Source organism: Orcinus orca, chromosome 9 (assembly GCF_937001465.1).
Source record: "Orcinus orca chromosome 9, mOrcOrc1.1, whole genome shotgun sequence".
Classification (NCBI taxonomy): domain Eukaryota; kingdom Metazoa; phylum Chordata; class Mammalia; order Artiodactyla; family Delphinidae; genus Orcinus; species Orcinus orca.
The window spans coordinates 15,258,522-15,279,929 of NC_064567.1; the positions used below are offsets into that span (position 1 = coordinate 15,258,522).

At 41.4% G+C, this 21,408-nt stretch overlaps 2 protein-coding genes across 8 annotated transcripts in view; one reads left to right on the forward strand and one right to left on the reverse strand.

The window, feature by feature from the left end:
• AKR1D1 (aldo-keto reductase family 1 member D1) overlaps positions 1–12,618 on the reverse strand; it is a 98,073-nt gene extending 85,455 nt beyond the window's left edge. For 2 of the 6 annotated variants that reach the window (XM_049715103.1, XM_049715097.1), the window contains exon 1: positions 10,853–12,540. In XM_049715103.1, coding sequence (XP_049571060.1) covers positions 10,853–10,933 — 81 coding nt within the window. In that variant the 5' untranslated portion in view covers positions 10,934–12,540. Of the gene's footprint in view, positions 1–10,852; positions 12,541–12,578 lie in introns of those variants that run through there. The other 4 variants (XM_049715100.1, XM_049715098.1, XM_049715099.1 and 1 more) reach the window with 4 other exon arrangements.
• Positions 12,619–12,987: 369 nt separating this feature from the next.
• CREB3L2 (cAMP responsive element binding protein 3 like 2) overlaps positions 12,988–21,408 on the forward strand; it is a 120,316-nt gene continuing 111,895 nt past the window's right edge. For both annotated transcript variants that reach the window (XR_007479360.1, XM_004272161.3), the window contains exon 1: positions 12,988–13,493. Coding sequence is in view for 1 of the 2 variants with exons in the window: in XM_004272161.3 (XP_004272209.1) it covers positions 13,392–13,493 (102 nt within the window). In the remaining variant the exon portion in view is untranslated. The remainder of the gene's footprint in view (positions 13,494–21,408) is intronic.

Below are 21,408 nucleotides of genomic sequence, written 5' to 3' on the forward strand. Positions count from 1 at the left end.
GTGTAGCCAAGATCTTCTGAGGGCAGCAAAGGTGCAGGCGGGCCAGCAACACGTGGCTGCAACTGCCCACACCTGCAGCAGTTCCTGTTCTTCACAGCGGCTTCACGGCGGCTCCACATCGGCTCTGCCATCTCTGATCTTGCCAGGATGGGAAGATTTTTTACAGATTTTTAAGTAGATTTTCCAAGCTCTCTAGGCTTTCCTAGCGCCCTCTCAGAAATCAAGAGAGAATTTGTTTCCTAGGCTTCAGGCAGAGTGGGACCACCCAGGACCTGCCGCAGGGGCTATTCTCTGTCAACAAGCAATTGTATGTGAAGCCAAGGCACTTGCGCCCTCCAGCCCTGTCCAGCTCACTGTCTCCTCAGGGCTGACTCCTCAGAGGTTGAGAGCATCTCCCTTCACCTCCTCCTTTTGTTTGATTCTTTATCTTGATTCTCAGGGTTCTCATACCATTTTTTTCAGGATCCCTCAGGGTTAAAGGACTCCATAGCCACTCCTGTAATCCCTCATTTTCTAGGGAGGGATTCTCCCAGACATCACCTCTCCTCTGTGTGCTATGTGCAGGAAATAATAATGACTGTGAAATAGAAAGACACCATTTCTAGTTAAGTAATGATAACGGAAAGTAATTCCTCAATGCTGGAAACTGTCTTTGTTAAACTGAATATGGTTAGAATAGGGAGAATTAAAAGAAGGAACATCAAGGAGCAGTAAAATTTTGCTCCCATTGTAAACTAGAATTACGGGATAGAATAAAGTGAAATAGAATGAAAACTCTCAAAGTGTGATAGAAAGCCAAGAGCGTTATAGAACGAAATAGATACTTGTGTCTTCAGAATCATTAAAGCAATGTTCAGAGACAAACCATTTATCTATCAAGAATAGACAGGGGACAAGATAATGTGGACTAAGAATGCCCCTGACATATCAGCAAACAAAGGGTATTGTGGACATCAAGCCTTCAGCCACTACAGCCCCCTTTGGTGAACCCTGAGGGGAATCAGGATGGGAAAGGATAGGATACTGGCCTTAGATAAGGTCCATATCAAAGGAAGGATTTCAATGAGTGCAGACTCTTGCATCTTCCCATGCACAGAAAAGTGCTAAATGCATTAAATTGAGATGTCTGGTTTTCTTTAATTCACAGTAATCTTTTGATGTTCTGACGACATGGTTTTTGTTGCAAAACCCCCTCTATAGCTCAGCTCCTGCCTTACCTCTTCAGAGCAGTCCCTCAGAGCTATTTGAGAGGCTGCCTCTCAGGCTGGAGTCCTCAGAAAGTTCACCAAATAAAACATAATTCTCAACTTTTAGGTTGTGCTTTTTTTTTTAGTCAACAATAACAACATAGGAGAATCCTGAACTCACCTCCTCTCATGTACGCACCAAATCTACAGCTATACATGGAACAATTTCCTCTGAAAGAAACCCCTAAATGAGCTGAGTGACTCCTACACAGCAAGCAAACAAGAAAAAAACCACATCAAAATGGGTAGGAGAGGCTGAGACACAATCTCACCATGAACCCACACCTGGTGCAGTGACCCACAATTGGGGGGGAACTCACAACCCTGAGCTTCCCCCTGAGGAGTGAAGGGTTTGAACCCTACATCTGCCACCCCAGCTTTTAAGACCAGCACCTGAGAGATAAGCTCCCAAGACATCTGGCTTTGGAAGCCAACGGGGCTTGTGTCCACGAGACCCACAAAATTATAGCGAACTGAGAAACAGTTATTAAAGGGCTCTTACGGACTCCCCTGGCTACCCTACAGGACCCAATGCTGAAGCACCCCACTGAAATGCATCTGGTCTTTCTGTGAAGTAGCCGTATTTGCTTATCTTAAAGCTTTGGAGTGAGGGGCAGGCAACTTATTTAACACACATCTAGGGGCAGATGAAATACTTTCCAAAGACACTGGCCAGCAGGCACCATATATGAGTTTTCCCTCTGCCTCACTCCAGGTTGCCAGTATCTCCTGGAAAGGAGCTTGTGAACTTGTCTGATGCTTGTGGTTGCCGCCCAGGAGACACCTCTTGATCACCTGCCTCTGGTGGCTAGCAAGTCTTACACTAGTGGGTCTCACAAGACTGTGACAAACGGAGAACGAGTCCTTAACCAGTTACCCTTTCCCCACTAGGGCACAGTGAAGAGACAGCAGACTGGAACATATCCCCAGTCTTTCTGTCAAAGAGGTCTATTAGTTTACCTTGACAGCTGTGGCCTGAGGAGTAGGTTTCTAATTCAACACATCTAGGAACTGACTACGATCCTCTCCAGAGACTAGGAAGGCCAGTGGATACCATCTTCACACTCTTCCTCTGCCCCACCCCAGGTTGTTGGGTCTCTGAGAAAAGAGCTGTGTACCTGTCTGGCTCACTGGCTTTTTGTGGCTGTGACTCCAAAAAACACATCCCTTGATAGCCTGCCAGAGTGGCCAGTGGGGCTTGTGTTCTTGGGTTCAGTGAGACAGTACCAAACAAAGAAACAGCTCTTAACTGCCTATCACCCAGGGCTCAGTGCAGAGGGACCAGACAGAAATGCCCATCTCCAGTCTTTCCCTGAAAGAGGTGTATTTGCATACTTTACAACCTGCTGCCTACAGGTCTGACTTCCAAGCAGCCTAAATCTCAGTGCTGACTGAGAGCCTTCCCTTTGGGATACTAACAGGTCTTGGCATAGTCTCAACCTCTGTGAACCACTAAGAATAAACTATGTTGCTTGGACAGTCATAATGGTGTGAGAGATATCCAAGAGTTAAGGCAGGGTTGGACAATAACCTTTTACATGAGGACAGCCCTTCAAGACTGGGAGAAATGGCTATTCTAGCTAATGTATAGAAACGAGCAAAGAGAGTCAAAGAAAAAAATGAAGAAACAGAGTGACATGTTCCAAACAAAAGAACAAGAAAAAACCTCAGAAAAAGACCTTAATGAAACAGAGATAAGTGATTTGTCTGATAAAGAGTTCAAAATAATGGTCATAAGGAGTCTCACTGAGCACAAGAGAAGAATGGATGAACTAAAGTGAGAATTTCAATAAAAAGAAAATATAACAAAGCACCAACTGAAGTCACAGAGCTGAAGAATACAACACCTGAACTGAAAAATACAATAAAGGGCTTCAACAGCAGGCTAGATGAAGTGGAAGAAAGATTAGTGAACTCAAAGACAGGGCAGTGGAACTCAATCAATCAGAGCAGCAAAAAGAAAAAATAATAAAAAAGAGTAGTTTAAGGAGCTTATGGGACAACAGCAAGGGGACCAACATTTGCATTATGGGGACCCAGAAAGAGAAGAGAGAGAGAAAGGGGCAGAAACATATGTGAAGAAATAATGGCTGAAACATTCTCTAACCTGGGAAAGAAACAGACACCCATATCCAGGAAGCCCAGAAAGTTCCAAATAAGATGAACTCATCAAAGAGACCCACATGAAGTTACATTAAAATCAAAGTGTTAAAATTTAAAGACAAGGAAAGAATCTTAAAAGCAGTGAGAGAAAAACAATTTGTTATGTACAAGGGTAACTCCCATAAAACTAGCAGCAGAAACTTTGCAGGACAGAAGGGAGTGGCACAATATATTCAAAATGCTGAAAGAAAAAAACTTCCAATCAAGAATATTCTACCTGGCAAAGGTGTCCTTCAGAATTGAAGGAGAGATAAAGAGTTTTCCAGACAAGCAAAAGCAAAAGCAAAAGGGGTTCATCTGGCCTTAAAATAAATGTTAAAGAAACTTCTTTAAGCTAAAACAAAAGGGCACTGACAGGAAAACATATGACAGTAAAAGCTCACTGGTAAATCACGAAACTAGTATAAAGGTTAAAAGACAAAAGAGTAAATAACTATAACTACAATAATCTTTTTCTTTAATTTATTTAATGAACATTATAAAATACACAGAAAGTTGTATGTGACATTGTATCAGACACTGGAAAAGTTCTAAATACAAAACTAGATAATTCCTTGATTTATAGAATTTACAAAACTTACAGTTATAATAAGGTAATCAAATATATAATAAAAATCATATTTGATATTAAAATTATAGTTTTTTAATTATCCAGTTTATGGGATATGATTTAATATATATTTTTCTTTATTATAGCACCCTTTTCTCCTTTGAACATTATACTGTATGGACATTTTATATGGACATTATAAGAGTGTAAATAAAATAATACAATTCTAACTTTAACTGGCCTGGGGAAGTTTTTTTTTTAATTTTTTTTTTTTGGTATTAAAAATAATTGTATTTTATATTGGAGTACAGTTGATTTACAATGTTGTGTTAGTTTCAGGTGTACAGCAGAGTTATTTAGTTATACATGTACTTGTATCTATTCTTCAGATTCTTTTCCCATATAGGTTATTACAGAGTACTGAGTAGAGTTCCCTGTGCTATACAGTAGGTCCTTGTTGATTACCTATTTTATATATAGTAGTGTGTATATGTTAATCCCAAACTCCTAATTTATCCCTCCCCCTACCTTTCCCCTTTGGTAACCATAAATTTGTTTTCGATGTCTGTGAGTTTGTTTCTATTTTATACAATAAGTTCATTTGTATCATTTTTTTTAGATTCCACATATGAATGATATCATATGATATTCTCTTTATCTTTCAGACTTACTTCACTTAGTATGATAATCTCTAGATCCATCCATGTTGCTGCAAATGGCATTATTTCATTCTTTTTTATGGCTGAATGATATTCCATTGCATATATGTACAACATCTGCTTTATCCATTCCTCTGTTGATGGACATCTAACTTGTTTCCATGTCTTGGCTACTGTAAATAGTGTTGCAATAAACACTGGAGTGCATGTATCTTTTTAAAGTATGGTTTTCTCCAGATATATGCCCAGGAGTGGGATGGCTGGATGATATGGTAGCTCTATTTTTAGTTTTTTAAGGAAATTCCATACTATGTTCTCCATAGTGGCTGTTATCAATTTACATTCCCACCAACATGTAGGAGTGTTCCCTTTTCTCCACATCTTCTCCAGCATTTACTGTTTGTAGACTTTTTGATGATGGCCATTCTGACTGGTGTGAGGTGACACCTCATTGTAGTTTTGATTTGCTTTTCTCTGATAATTAGTGACGTTGAGCATCTTTTTACATGCTTTTTGGCCAAGTATGTCTTCTTTGGAGAAATGTCTATTTAGATCTTCTGCCCATTTTTTGATTGGATTGTTTATTTTTTTGATATTGAGCTGCATGTGCTGTTTGTATATTTTGGAGGTTAATCCCTTGTTAGTTGCATCATGTGCAAATATTTTCTCCCATTTTGTAGGTTGTCTTTTCATTTTGTTTATGGTTTCCCTTGCTATGCAGAAGCTTTTAAGTTTAATTAGGTCCCATTTGTTTGTTTTTATTTGCATTACTCTAGGAGACAGATCGAAAAAGACATTGCTGTGATTTATGTCAAAGAGTGTTCTGCCTATGTTTTCCTCTAATAGTTTTAGAGTATATGGTTTTACATTTAGGTCTTTAATCCATTTTGAGTTTATTTTTGTGTATGGTGTTAGAGAACGTTCTAATTTCATTCTTTTACATGCAGCTGTCCAGCTTTCCCAGTGCCACATATCGAAGAGACTGTCTTTTCTCCATTGTGTATTCTTGCCTCCTTTGTTGTAGATTATACACTGATTTTTAATGGATACACAAGATAAAAAGATGTAAATTGTGACATCAAAAACAAAATGGGGGATAAAAGGGAGAGCTTTAGACTGCATTCAAACTTAAGTTATTATCAACTTAAAATAGATTATGATAAATACAAGTTGTTTTCTGTAAGCCTCATGGTGACCACACAGCAAAAACCTATACTAGATACACAAAATATAAAAAGAAAGATATCTAGAATTACCATTATAGCAAATCACTAAATCACAAAGGAAGAGACCAAGAGAAGAAGAAAGGAACCGAAAAATGATAAACCAGCTAGAAAACAATTAACAAAATGGCAACAATTACATACCTATCGATAATTCCTTTAAATGTAAGTGGACTAAATTTTCGTATCAAAAGACAGAGTGGCTGAATAGATAAAAAGACAAGACACATTTATATGTTCCCTATAAGATACTCACTTCAGATATAAGAACACACACAGACTGAAAGTGAACAAATGGAAAAATATTTCATACAAATGGAAACCAAAAGAAAGCTGGGATAGCTATACTTATATCAGACAAAATAGACTTTAAGAGAAAGATGGTAATAAGAGACAAAGAAGGTCATTATATAGTGATGAAGGGGTCAATCCAACAAGAGAATATAACATTTGTAAATATTTATGCACCCAAAATAGAAAAATAAATATATAAAGTAAATATTAACACATCTAAAGGGAGAAATAGACAGCAATACAATAATAGTAGGTACTTTTAATACCCCACTCTCATCAATGGATAGGTCATCCAGAAAGAAAATCAATAAGGCCTTAAATGACAGGTTAGACCACATCAACTTATATATATGTACACACACACACACACACACACACACACACACACCCCATTCCATCCAAAAGCAACAGAATACTCATTCTTTTCAAGTGTACAGGATGGATCATGTTAGGCCACAAAACAAGTCTTAATCCATTTAAGAAGATTGAAATCATTATCAAGCATCTTTTCTAACCACAGTGGTATGAAACTAGAGATCAGTTACAAGAAGCAAATTAGGAAATTCAAATGTATGTGGGGATTAAACAACATGCTACTGAACGACTAATGGGTCAAACAGGAAATCAAAAGAAAAATCAAAAATACCTTGAAACAAAGGACAATGGAAATACAACATACTAAAACTTATGGGATGCAGCAAAAACAGTGATAAATGCCTACATTAAGAAACAAGAAATATATCAACTAAACAACCTCAAGGAATTTAAAAAAGGAGAAAAAATGAAGCCCAAAGTTAGCAGAAGGAAGAAAATAACCAAGATCACAGCATATACAAACAAAACAGAAATTCAAAGACAATAGAAAAGATCAGTGAAACTAAGATCTGGTTTTTTGAAACGATAAACAAAGTTGACAAATCTTTAGTTAGACCCACCAAGAAAAAAAAGGAGAGAACACTAAAGTAAATGCAGAAATACAAAAGATCTTTTTTAAAAAATATTTATTTATTTATTTTGGCTGCACAGGGTCGCAGTTGTGGCACATGGGATATTCGTTGTGGCATGCAGGATCTTTTAGTTGCAGCATGCGGGCTCATAGTTGCGGCATGTGGGCTTCTTAGTTGCAGCATGTGGACTTCTTAGTTGTGGCGTGTGCATTTCTTAGTTGTGGCATGCAGACTCTTAGTTGCATCAGGCATGTGGGATCTAGTTCCCCACCCAACCAGTGACCAAACCTGGGCCCCCTGCATTGGGAGTGTGGAGTCTAACCCATTGGACCACCAGGGAAGTCCCGAAATACAAAAGCTCTTAAGAGACTACTATGAACATACACCAACAAATTGGACAACCTAGAAGAAATAGATAAATTCCTAGAAACATAAACCTACCAAGACTAAATCAGGAAGAAAGAAAATCTGAAAAGACTGATTACTAATAAGGAGATTGAATCAGTTGATTTTTTTTTTTTTTTTTTTTTTTTGCGGTATGCGGGCCTCTCACTGTTGTGGCCTCTCCCATTGCGGAGCACAGGCTCCGGACGCACAGGCTCAGCGGCCATGGCTCACGGGCCCAGGCACTCCGCGGCATGTGGGATCTTCCCGGACCGGGGCACGAACCCGTGTCCCCTGCATCGGCAGGCAGACTCTCAACCACTGCGCCACCAGGGAAGCCCCGAATCAGTTGATTTTGATTAAATCCTCCCAACAAACAAAAGTCAAGGACCAGATGGTTTCACTGCTGAATTCTACCACACATTTAAAGAAGAATTAATACCAATCTTTCTCAAACTTTTCCAAAACATAAAAGAAAAGAGAATACTTCCAAACTCATTTTACCAAGCCAGCACTATTCTGATATGAAACCCAGACAAGGACGCCACAAGAAAAGAAAAAGACAGACCAATATCTCTAATGAACACAGATGCAAAAATCCTCAATAAGATACTAGCAAACCAAATTCAACAATACATTAAAAGGATCATATACCATGATCAAGTGGGATTTATTCTAGCGATGCAAGGATGATTCAATATCCACAAATCAATCAATGTGATATATTACATTAACAAAATAAAGGACAAAAATCACATGATCATCTCAAAAGGTGCAGAAAAAGCATCTGACAAAATTCAACACTCATTTATGATAAAAATCTCAGAAGTGAGTATAGAGGAAATGTACCTCAACATAATGAAGGCCATATATGAGAAGCCAACAGCTAACATCATACTCAATGGTGAAAATCTGAAAGCATTTCCTCTAAGATCGGGGACAAGACAGGTATTCCCACCCTCACCACTTTTGTTCAAAATAATATTGAAGTCCTAGTCAGAGCAACAGGTACATGAAAAAGAAATAGAAGGCATCCAGATAGGAAGAAGGAAACTGTCACTGTTTGCAGATGACATGATATTATATGTAGCAAACCCTAAAGATTCCAGCAAAAAACTCTAAGAACTAAAAAACAAATTCAGTAAAGTGGCAGGATACAAAAATCAATTGTAAAAATATGTTGCATTTCCATACACTAATAATGAACTATCAGAAAGATACATTAAGAAAATAATTTCACTTACAATTGCATGAAAAAGAATAAAATACCTTGGAATAAACTTAACCAAGGAGGTGGAAGACCTGCACATGGAAAACTATATGACACTCATGAAAGAAATTGAATAAGACACAAATAAATGGAAAGATATTCCATTTATGTATTGGAAGAATTAATGTTGTTAAATGTCCATACTACCCATAGTGATCTACAGTTTCAATGCTGTCACTACCAAAATTCCAATGGCATTTTTCACAGAAGTAGAGCAAACAATCCTAAAATTTGTATGGAACCAGAAAAGACCCCAAATAGCCAAAGCAATCTTGAGAAAGAAGACCAAAGTTGAGGGCATCATGCTTCCCGATTCCAAACTACATTACAAAGCTATAATAATCAAAAAATTATTGTACTGGCATAAAAACAGACACACAGATCAATGTAACAGAATAGAAAGCCCAGAAATAAACCCATGCATACATGTTCAATTAATTTATGACAAAGGATCTGAGAATATACAATGAAAAAAGGACAGTCTCTTCAACAAATGATGTTGGGAAAACTGAACAGTCACATGCAAAAGAGTGACACTGGACCACTATCTTACATAATACACAAAAATTAACTCAAAATGTATTAAAGACTTGAACATAAGACCTGAAGCCCTAAAACTCCTAGAAGAAAACATGGATGGTAAGATCCTTGACATTTGCCTTGGTAATGATTTTTTTTGGATTTGTCACCAAGCAAAGGGAACAAAAGCAAAAATTAAAAATTGAGACTACATCAAACCAAAAGTCTTTTGTGCAGCAAAGGAAACCAACTGCAAAATGAAAAGGCAACCTATTAAATGGGAAAAAATATATGCAAGTCACATACCTGATAAGGGTTTAGTATCCAAAAAATAAAAGATTTGTATAACTAAATAGCAAAAAACACACAAAAATCTGATTAAAAAATGGACAGAGGATCTGAATAGACATTTTTCTAAAGAAGATATACAGGGACTTCCCTGGTGGTGCAGTGGTTAAGAAACCACCTGCCAACTCAGGGGACATGGGTTTGAGTACTGGTCCGGGAAGATCCCATATGCCGTGGAGCAACTAAGCCCATGCGTCACAACTACTGAGCCTGCGTGCCACAACTACTGAAGACCATACACCTAGAGCCTGTGCTCCACAACAAGAGAAGCCACCGCAATGAGAAGCCTGCACACCAAGTAGCCCCCGCTCGCCACAACTAGAGAAAGCCCATGTATAGCAACGAAGACCCAATGCAGCCAAAAAAAAAAAAAGAAGGAAATCCTGGCATTTGCAACAGCATGGATGGACCTTGAGGGCATTATGGTAACTGAAATAAGCCAGACAATGAAAGACAAATACTGTATAATCTCACTTGGGTGGAGCCTAAACAAACATACAAGCAAACTCATGGATACAAAGAGACTGGTGATTCCCAGGCAGGGGTTGGGGGTGGGCAAAATGGGTGAAGGGAGTCAAAAGGCAATCTTCCAGTTATAAAATACATATACATAAGTCCTGGGGCTATAATATACAGCATGGTGGCTATAACTAGACATTGTGGTGATCATTTCACAATATATATAAATATCGAATCATTATGTTGTACACCTGAAACTAATAAGTGTGATATGTCAATTATATCTCAAAAAAAACAAACAAAACCAAACCCAAAACCAGACAGGGGAGCAAGCACTGCTACTTTGTTTTGTTTTTTTGGTGGCGCTGTGCACTTTGCAGGATCTTGGTTCCCCCACCAGGGACTGAACCTGGGCCACCACAGTGAAAGTGTCAAGTATTAACCACTGGACCGCCAGGGAATTCCTGAGTGCTGCTACTTTTTAAGGGATGCCAGAGAAGCTGGAAAAAAAGTCAGCTAAATTGTTAAGTCTTAATTATGTTAGGGGAAGGGACAAACTCTAGACTCAAGATATAGAACAAGAAATGTGCTGGTGAGAAGTCTTCATACCTTGAATGGGAGAAGCATACATGCAACAAAGGAGGCTGAAAAACCATGTAGGAATTGTGACATTACTCTATTACTATGGCAATACAGATAAATTTAACCAAGCATTTAGGAAACCAATTATTATGTTACTGATTTTATGAAGGAAAAAGTCAGTGGCTTAAAACAATATAAACTTCTTACCTTTAGTTTGTGCGGGTCAGGAATCTGGGCATGGCATAGCTGAGTCCTCTGACTCTGGGTCTCTCGCAAGGCTGCAGTCATCTCAAGGCTCAACTCGGGGAGGATCTGCTTCCACAGTCACTCAAGTGGTTATATTAACAGGGTCCAGTTGCTCCTGCGTTATCGGATTGAGGGACTCAGTTCCTTGCTGGTTGTTAGTTGGACACCTTCCTCAGTTCCTTGCTATGTGGGCCTCTCCATAGGGCAGCTCACAGATCAGAGCAAGCAAACGAGAGGAGGAGAGAACGAGCCAGACAGGAGCCAGAATATTTTTTGACATTCCATCACTTTTGCCACATTCTCTTTGCTAGAAGAAAGGCCCCGGGTCCAGCCTACGCTCAAGGGGAGGCAGTTTCAGAGGGTGTGAACACCAGGAAGCAGGATCATCGGAGCCATCTTAGAAACTGCCAACCACATGGGGCAAAACCAGGGACTGACGTTGCCTAAGGCAGAAATGTTTGACAGATACATGCTTGTATTCCAGTTGAAGGAGGGTGTACATGTTTCTTACCTCACTTGCTCATGCTGAGTCTTATGCTAAGAAAAATGGAAAAAGTTGCTAAAAATTGAAAAGGTGATCTATGAAAAGGATGTGGTGAAGGAGGTAGCAGACTGGAAAATAAAAACCAAGGACTAAGAGAAAAATGAGAAAACTATTATACAAGGAAGGTACGGGGCCCATAAACTAGAATTTCTACTTACGCATTAAAATATTCTCCAACGACCCAGGAGATAAGACCAGACAAATGGAACAGTTTCTACAATAAACTACCACTTAAAGACACCATAGAGTTCTAAGACAAAACTGGACTGGCCCTATCCACCAAAAAATACTTGCGAAGGGAACAAAGTAACACCTCCATACCGGAATGTGCCACTGTAAGAAACTTCTAGAGACAACTGGCAAAGACTCCCTTACATTTAAAATGAGCAAACTATATATGCAAGCACTTTGTTTCCTTAAAAGGAGTCTGACGCAATATTGTAAAGCAACTATACTCCAATAAAAATTAATTTAAAAAAAGGAAAAAAAAAGGAGTCTGAAAGGAGGAAAAAAAATCACAAGTTGAGGAAAAATAATTTAGAAGAGGCTATCTCTTTCCCAATATAGGCAGGCCTGGTGGTCTGTCCCCTGCCCATCTCTCAGGCCACCTCTCCCCTCACTCACTCCCTGGCACCTCAATCCGCAGCCACACCCATCTCCTTGGCTGTCTGTAAAACACCAGCTTCTCCCCAAACCTCATTTCATTCAGGTCTGTTCCCAAACGTCACCTACCCTGATTGCTAACTAAAATAGCATCTATCTGCCCCATCCTCTTACCTTTCTCTGATTTTTCTTTACAGCAGTTACCAGTTTCTGACATTATACGTTTCTTTCTTTACCTGTTTATTGTCTGACTCTTCCACTGAGGTAAAATCTCTATGACCTGGAAAAGGAAGCCGTTGGCTCTTTTCGACAATGTCTGTTGGGTAAATAAAAGAAAAAAATAGAATAAGGAGAGCCCATAAAAAACACGTCAGGAGAAGAGTCTAACAGAAAGCTGGAGAAAAACCTGAAGCACAAGCAATTACAATTTGCCAGATATGTGCTAATATAAATATATTTGTGTGTAATATGTGACCTATTTTTTAAAAATCCTGAAAGACTCAAATGAGCTAAACTACTTGAAAATATTTAGGACAGTACGTAAATCGGCGCTCCCAGCAGCACTCTCTTCCTCTAGACGCGCGCGCTAATTCCTCTGGATTCTCAGGCGACTGAGCGCACCCTCCCTCTTATAAAATGTATTCTTGTCGCTATTTGATTGGCTGTCCCTCCCAGGCGCTCCTCTCTCATTGGTTGCACCCCCAGTCCATCACTCCTGTGCTCAAGCACTCCATTTGTCTGCTACCGCAGATCTCGGCTGCCGGCGGTAGTAAAACCGGAGTAGCTCCCCGATGACGTCAAAGGCGCTGCCCGCCCACATTCCAAAGCTTGGGCGGAGACTTCTCGCTGCCCCTGCCTCTGGACGGAGAGAAAGACTTCTGATTGGGTAGGGCGGGAGAAGTGAGCATCCTATTGGTCCCCGCCCTGGAGGGAGGAGGAGACATAGCTGTGTCCTGGAGCAGAGCTGAGGAGCCCTGGGGAATCTCAAAGTTTGTGTCTGGAGCAGTAGTGGAAAGTGAGCTTATTGAGAAGGGCTTTTCTTGGGATGAGTACTGATCTCCTGCCTTTATTTTGGATACACACCCTGCTCTATTCTCCTCAGCCTTCGGTCTGATCTCTAGACAGTCTGTCTCCTCTGGGGATTCTCAGGTCTCCGAGGACGCTGAACCGGAGCCCTTGGCAATTCTCTCTCAGGCAGAGGAGCGAACGTTTTCCTTTCTAAGTGCATAAGCTACACGCATACGCACACACACGCACACACACTCACGCAGAGGCGGATCTCGCCCTCCGAGGCCGCCCTACCCGCTCCCCTCCTGCCCTCAGCATCCTCGGCCCAGCGCGCCTCGGACCACCATGGAGGTGCTGGAGAGCGGGGAGCAGAGCGTCCTGCAGTGGGACCGCAAGCTGAGCGAGCTGTCAGAGCCCGGAGAAACCGAGGCTCTCATGTATCACACGGTGAGGACTTGGCGGGGCGGCGAAGGGGCGGCTTGAGAGGGGGAAGTGTCATGAAAGGAACAGCTTGGGACAGGGAACTGGGAAGGAAGCATTTGGGAAGAGCATGCCCAGAATGGAGAGATCTGGGGAGAGGTGTGGTTTTTCTAGCTGAACAGTGAAGGTGGGCCGCTGTCTCTTTTAAACTTTTGATAATAGTAACGACGCTTTGTATTCCTTCAGCAACTTATACTCTTTTCCCCGAGGGCTTTTCACATATGCTATATCATTTCCTATTGCGCTGTAAAGCAGGAGAAGGCGTAGATGTTTTGATAATCTGCCTCTGTTTAGTTTGCTACTAATTGTTGTGGGAAGATTTTTTAAAAACTGGGCAAAATAAAGTAGCATTTTCTTTCCTTCGCTGTCATATTCTTTCTCTTCCTTTACTATCTTATTTGAATTTTAGGAAGTGTACCTGTGTGTGTGTGTGTGTGTGTGTGTGTGTGTGTGTGTGTGTGTGTGTTTTGAAAAAAAGCCCCTTCATATTAGGAGGAAGACTACTTTATTTGGCTCCTTTAACTGTCCAGCCAAGAAATCTGCTTCCTCCTTCTTCAGAGGAAAGATCAGCAAAGGAGAATGGAAAATCTGAGGCAATGCATATTTCAGAAAGGCTTTGGAGAAGGTGGGACAGCTCACCAGTTCCTTGCTCAGTCTTATGCCTCAGAGATCCCTTTGGGCATTAAACTGTCACAGAGCACACACATTTCTTATAAAGTTTTCAATTTCAAGTTTTTGGTATTAAATTTGCAAAATGAAATTTTGTTTCCAACAGCCAGCACTGATAGTATGACTTTATTGTGAGATCTCTTTGTTTCTTTTTTACAAATGCAGAGTTTGTATAGAGAGAGACACTAATGAGAAAATGAGAGGCTTGGCTATTTCCCCTTCATGATTCTTTTAATGGAGTCAGTGCCAGGATATTTGAAACTTTTGCAAAATGGCCTGCAGGCTCCACCCCTTTGGCCTTTGCCTCTGGCTGACGTTATTTTGGGAAAAGGGATGAGGGCCTCCCTGTGATTCCCACCAAGGCATTTGTGGTGGCTGAGAATGGCTTGTTGAAAACATGCCGAGTGCAGGGCAGAGAGGTAGTGGAAGTTCATGCCGGGTCAAAAGCCAGATGTGTGGTGTGATCTTCTGGGCTTTGCTCACTGAGTCTGTCCCGAGGACACTACGTGGGCTGCCTTTGGATTGGGGGCCCAGATGTGCTTCCTGTCGCCAGGACAGAGCTCAGAGAACGCCGGCCGTCAAATATCTTCTCATAGTATCTCCAGATGTTTCTCCTGACATAGGCCACATTTTAACCATTTGCGAGGGGCAGCTCTTCTCTTTTGTTCTCATGAGTACTGTGAAAGTGTCTCATCCCGCAGCTGTAATGCTCTGGGTTGTCTTTCAGCTGGTGGGATGAATTAGGCACAGCATCCACATTCCCTTTCTCCAGGCCTCATGACTTGCATTTCTGAGATCTTATGCCAGGGTTTGAGATGCTACCCGTGACTGTGACATTAACTTCAGGCAGGACAGCTTGGACTGGCTCTAGCTGACATCTTTATGCACAGTTGCAGGGGTAGAGACCTTACCTTCCTTTTGGTAGCAAGGGCTTAATTTTTCTATGTCATTGTAATGAAGCAGTGATGGGTGATTATTTTTCTTCTAATTTGATTTTTTTTTTAATTACTTTTATGTAGGCCACTTAGGGACGTGTTTCTCTTCTGGGTAGCTCACTCATATAAAATGCCACTCGTCATTGCTGCAAGCCATGGCCCACAAACTGAGTATATGAATTAGTGTTGAAAGACGTATTGGATTTGGTAGCACAGACAACTGGGTTATATTCCTTCTAAACTAAGGGGAGTTTGGCAGAGATTTGAAAATAGATAACTTTCCCATCTGTTTCTTGAACTCTCTTGCGTATCCAGTTGCAGAGCTGGTTATTATTGCCATTTGTCCATAATGAGAAATGGCCTGACCTCCAAGTGGAAAAAGGATGGCCTGATGATGCATTCACTCACGATTTATTTGTTCTTTCAATGAATGGTTATTGAAGAGCTTGTATGTGCGAAACACTGTTCTAAGCAGTTGGGATACATCAGTGAACCAAAAAAACCTCAAAATTCTTGACCTTGAGAAGCTTACACTCTAGGCCTGAAGTAGGGGAGAATGTTATCTCAGCAGGATGAAAAGCCACAGCAAAGGCTCTAAGGTGGGAGTGTGTCTGGCATGAGCTTATGGTAACATCACCTTCTGTTTTAGATCCCCCCATTTTTGTCAGTTTTTTTCTTGTAAAAATGCAGGTTACTTCTGAGGCAGAGTGCCTGTTTGTGTAATGGCCCAGTGAAACTTTCCAAGTTGAGTGGATTAGGCATCACATAGGGAGTGGAGAGTCTGCAGGGAGGGTAAGGTACAAATGTAAGCTGGGAAATTGGTAAGATAGTATAGCTACCATCTATTGTATATTTATTATCTGAAAGGGAGGGCTGGCTTCATGGGCCTGCCACCTGTGCAGTCCCACAGGGCCCCACACTTTGATGCTCTGCTGTCACCATCTTGAGATCCTCAATAATTTTTGAACAAGGGCCCACACGTTTGCATTTTGTAGCAGGTCCCATAGATTATGTAGCTGGTCCTCATGAAAGGCATTGTACTTAGTGCTTTACAAAAATGATGTATCAGTGGGATTTCCCTGGCGGTTCAGTGGTTAAGACTCCGAGCTTCCACTGCAGGGGGCACAGGTTCAATCCCTGGTCAGGGAACTAAGATCCCTCATGCTGCAGGGCACAGCCAAAAAAAAAAAAGAGGATATCTCAATGACCCAGTGAAGGAGTCATTTTACAGATAAGAAAACTGAGCCTTAATGAGTTTAAGTGACTTGGTAAAAGGTCATTTAAACTCAAGTCTACCTGCCTCCAAAGCCCAAGCTCTTGCCCACTATGCTGTATGAATGAAGGATCCAGACTTAAAAGGAACTGAGTCAGAGGATGGGGAGCCAGAAATTGCTGAGTCTGAGGGTAGCTAATATTTAACTGAGGTGGCAGTGGGGCCACCAACCCTTCCTAGCATGATCACTCTCTTTGCTCTAAATAGGGATTTAGCTACCACACGCATGATTGCTAATGCCCTGTTTTAGCAAAACTGTCACCTACCTGATTTTAAAAATATAGAAGTTGCCCGAGGCTGGGATCGTCACGTCTCCGAGGCGCCTTCTGTGAGCCATCAGGAGCAGTGTTTTTCTCATTTGGTTAGCTCTGAAGAAAACTTCTGGGTCCACAAGGACAGAGGCTTAGAGGAGACCGTTTCAAAGTCTATAAAATAATGAACCACACAGAGCGAATCTGGACTTGCTCATTAGATCCTGAATTATTAGAGCTTTGGGCTTCCTCTTGAAGCTGAAAAAATTGTTCCTATACAGATGATGAGATATAATTTTAAATCAGTGAGTAGTACATTTAGGAAAGCTATTGCTTCTAGAGTGGATACAAGCTAAAACTGGTTTCAGAAAAGATGGCAGATATAAAAATGAGGAGTGTATATATTATGGTTTCAGATCATTGCAAGAAGCCTTGTCCCTTCCCCTAAAGCTTCCAGGATGCTGGATGTTTCTAACATTCATGTGTTTCCTGTAAGATTCTGTGCAAATTACATTTCTGGGAATTTACTGTGGGATTTTGCAATTTAAGGAGCAAAACAGTCTATAAATCTTATCTATGTATATTATTACATGCACTGACCATATCTGGGCGGATGCTCAAGAAACAGATGGCTGATGTTTTTCTGGTAAGGGGACTTGAGGGACTAGAGGTCAAGAGAGGGAAGGAGGGAGAGGGAGTTACTTACACACTATCCCTTTCGTACTGTTCAAACTTTTACCTCCTGAAAGTATTTAGGAAATGAAAAATGACAACTTAAAGGCACCACATAAAACTGGACTAGAGGTAATTTTAGCCTGCATTTCCTCGGGGAGAGAGGGGTTTCTGGTGCTCACTCAATACCACCAGCGTTGGTGGAGGCCTTGGGTAATGAATAGAGGAAGCAGGAGTGCTTGCTGGAAAAGGGCTTTGAGGATGGAGGATTAACAGTGGGTTTGTGTATGATAAACTTCGTGCTCTTGGTAATTTTCTTATAGCTCAGTTTAGCAATCTGGAAAAGGGGGATTTTATCAATTTTTGCAATGATTATTTTTTTTAAGGTATACAATAGGATACCTTTTCTTTGCAAAGATAATGACAGAGGTTCTGCTTGGTATTTTATTTTATTGAGGTATAGTTGATTTACAATATTATGTTAGTTTCAGGTGTACAGCACAGTGATTCATTTATATATATATATATATTTTTTTTTTTTTTTCTTTTTCCGATTCTTTTCCCTTATAGGTTATTGCAAAATGTTAAGTATAGCTTCCTGTGCTATAAGAAGGTCCTTGTTGGTTATCTGTTTTATATATAGTAGTGTGTATCAGTTAATTCTAACCTCCTAATTTAGTTCTGCTTCTTTTAAATACTAAACTCATGTAAATCCAGTTCTTTGTAGAATTATTAGTGGTTATGCGCTTAAATTTTATATCCCATTGGTTCTTAAAATGAAATGACTGAGCCCAGAGGGTGGGGTGTTAAGGGTCGGTTCCACCTGCCTGGTGAGCGGATGTGAAGGCCATCTGGCTTCCACATCCATCGTGATTGCCGGAAGGTGGATGGCTGATCTGAGAGGCTGGTGGTTTCCCCTTCCTCTCGGCGGCCCAGAGACTTGATAGGGCCCCCTTGGGATATGGGAGCTTTTGGTTTGATGTTCGCCTCCTATTGTTGGCCTCTGGCCAGATTCTGAGTGGGACCCTGGGTCCTTGTGGCTTGAGAAATCATTACTTCTGGTCACCTGACCTCCACCAATTGAATAAAGGTAATGAGTCCCAGTAGGAGACAGAATTGTGAAGTCAGTATAATTTGTCTTCAAGGCCCTACTTCACCTTTCTTCACCTTCACTCCTTTCATGTTCCCCTCGCTTCTTGGACCCCCAGTTGCTCACTGTAATGGTGTTCTCTTTCCAACTCCTCCTCTTTAATTTTGTTCTCAGGAAAGATTTTTAAGCTTACACTAAAAATTTCAATATTAGTAAAGCTAAACATATGACCCCTAAATGGGCGTTTATATTTAACAATAATTTCTTGAATCTCTAAATGGAGAACTGTAGGCAATAGCCAGGTAGTAGGGGAGGAGTATTTGGGGAGCTGGGGGGAGCTCTCACTACCCCTCTGCATGTGGCCCCTATTCATAAGGCGGCCTTGCATATATGTTGCTGATTTAGCTTATGATCTAAAGAATTTTCATTGTTTTGGTGAAAAATCTTTGATTCAATTAGATTATTGTCTCTGAAATTGTTCTCATTGTGTTAACACGGGTTGGGGGAAGGTGGGCTTGGGCACAGTTCTGAAAGATGAGAGGGCAGTACTGAGTTTTGTACTTGCCCTCTTTCTTGAGTGATCCCTGAGTGATAATTTCCTATTGAGCTCTGATGTGAAGTCGCTCTGGCAGGAGAAATGAGGCACTGCATCTAGATTAATAATTGAATTAAATGACAATGCTTGCCACTGCGAGTAACTGAAAACCAATTCACATTGCTTACACAATAAGTGAATTATTCTGTCACGTTGCAAGATGCCTAAAAGTATAGCTACATGTTTGGCTGATTCAGCAGCTGCTCAGTTCATCATGGACCTAGATTCCATCCATCCATAGGCAGGATTCATCTTCAAGTTGGAGGCAACCAGAAGGCAGCTCATATCCATATGAGTTTTAGGTGTTCAAATAAAAATGACAATATCCAAAGGGAGAAGAGAGGTTGTGTCTTCCCTGTGTCCTTTTTTAAGATGGAAGAAACTTTTTTTAGATGCCTACCAGCTGATTTCTCTTCGAGCTTTATTGTCAAGGATGGGATCACATCATCATTTCTGAACCAATGGCTGGAAAGGGATTTACCTGATTGGCTTAGATTAGTCATGTGGGAATGGAGGAGCTCTTGGAGCCTCGACCAGCATGACCATGTGTAATGATCATTAGTCAAATAGCCTGAGTTGGCAGACCTTTCCTTCACTAAAAGTTGTGTTCATTTAGCTAATGGCTGTTTTTCTCACAAAGGTGGGCTAGCAAATGGAAAATGTTTTAAAACATTTAAGCATGGAATATCTCTGCAATGCATGCAAAGGCTATCATGGAGGGGGTACTGCTGTGTCCCAACTCATAAATGAGGAAATGTAGAATTAACTATATTATCTGAACTCTCTGCGTCAGGGTCAAATATCAGGGCTGGAGGTAACTAGCTGAGCCTGTAATCATGATCACGGTGCAAGACGAGAATGACTTTTTCTGTTCGAGGTCCACACAGCCTCATCTCCGCAGGCAGAGAGCTGAATGCCATTTTTCAAAGAAGCTGTTTTTCCAGTTGCATATGGCTATTCAAACACTGATAAGGTCAGAGTGTGCCTGTTTGCGGTTTGAACTGCCGGCCTCAGCCCTGCGGGGCTCTGACCTGTCTGTGGACTGTCTTGGGGCAAATGGCCTTAGGCTTTGGCTGGGAGATTGGTAGGACTGAGGGTCTAGGGCTGCAGAGTGTCTGAATTGCTTGTCAGTGATTTTATGAATGAGGGCGTAGTGTTTACAATCCCTGCCTCAGTAGAGTCAAGCCTGAAATGAAATGGTGAGATTCACCATTGGTGTCAACCTTGAGTCTATTCCCCCTTCTCCCTGCTCACCACATGCTCTCCGGCTCTTCCAAGTGACCTCATTTTTTCCCTGAATGGAATTGTCTAGGTTACCCACAAGGCACATAGGAGGTGATGGCCCCTTTTATCTATGGAGAATCTGAGACCTCGAGCAAAAAAGAGACCTCAGCTGGAACACAAGCTTCTTGAAGGCGGGGGACATGACTGTCTTTTCTACACTCCCGAGCACAGGATGCTCAGAGATATGTAATACTTGCTCGATGCACAATTATGTAGAGTAAGGCAGTCTTGGAGAATGAATAAGCTCAGTGGCCTTGGTCTCTTTTGTTAATGTATTTTTTTTAAAACTCTGGATGCTTGTAAATGCCTCCGCAAGTCTGAAAATTTAATATGAAAGTGACTTGAGTAGTTTGATGTCAATAACTTTTCTTGTTTAGTTTTGAGACCCACATGGGAGGGAGGATGATTCTATCATAGTCCCAGTTTCCGCTAGAGTAGAGTTGAAGGCAGCGTTGTGGAAAGGGTGTGCCTTCGAGCCAGGCAGATTTGGAATCCAGGGGCACTGGTTCTCTGGTGACCTTGGGCAAATAACCTCTCCTCTTTGGGTCTCAGTTTCTTCACATGTCACTGCCTAGCCCATAGTGTACACACTTTTTCACCCTCTCCCCTAAGTCAAATGTCTTCTTTCTGGGGAAGAGGTATCCCCACCTCAGGAGTCTGATATCATTCAGGAAGCACAAGGGACCTGTAATTATTCTCTCTCGGGCATCTTCATTTCCTCTCCTCCGCAGCTTCTGCCTTGTGCTGTAAACACAGGTCTCTGCCTTGAACACATGTTTGCCAGATGCTGTTGCCCCTCCTTGCTCTGCTTGTTTTTTCTCTCTTGTTTACTGCCAGGTTTTCTCAGGCAAGTAGTCAATAGCTACGGCCTCCGTTTCCTCAGTTTTTTTCTTTTTTTTTTTTCTTTTTGCGGTACGCGGGCCTCTCACTGTTGTGGCCTCTCCCGTTGCGGAGCACAGGCTCCGGACGCGCAGGCTCAGCGGCCATGGCTCACGGGCCCAGCCGCTCCGTGGCATGTGGGATCCTCCCGGACCGGGGCACGAACCCGTGTCCCCTGCATCGGCAGGCAGACTCTCAACCACTGCGCCACCAGGGAAGCCCCCATTTCCTCAG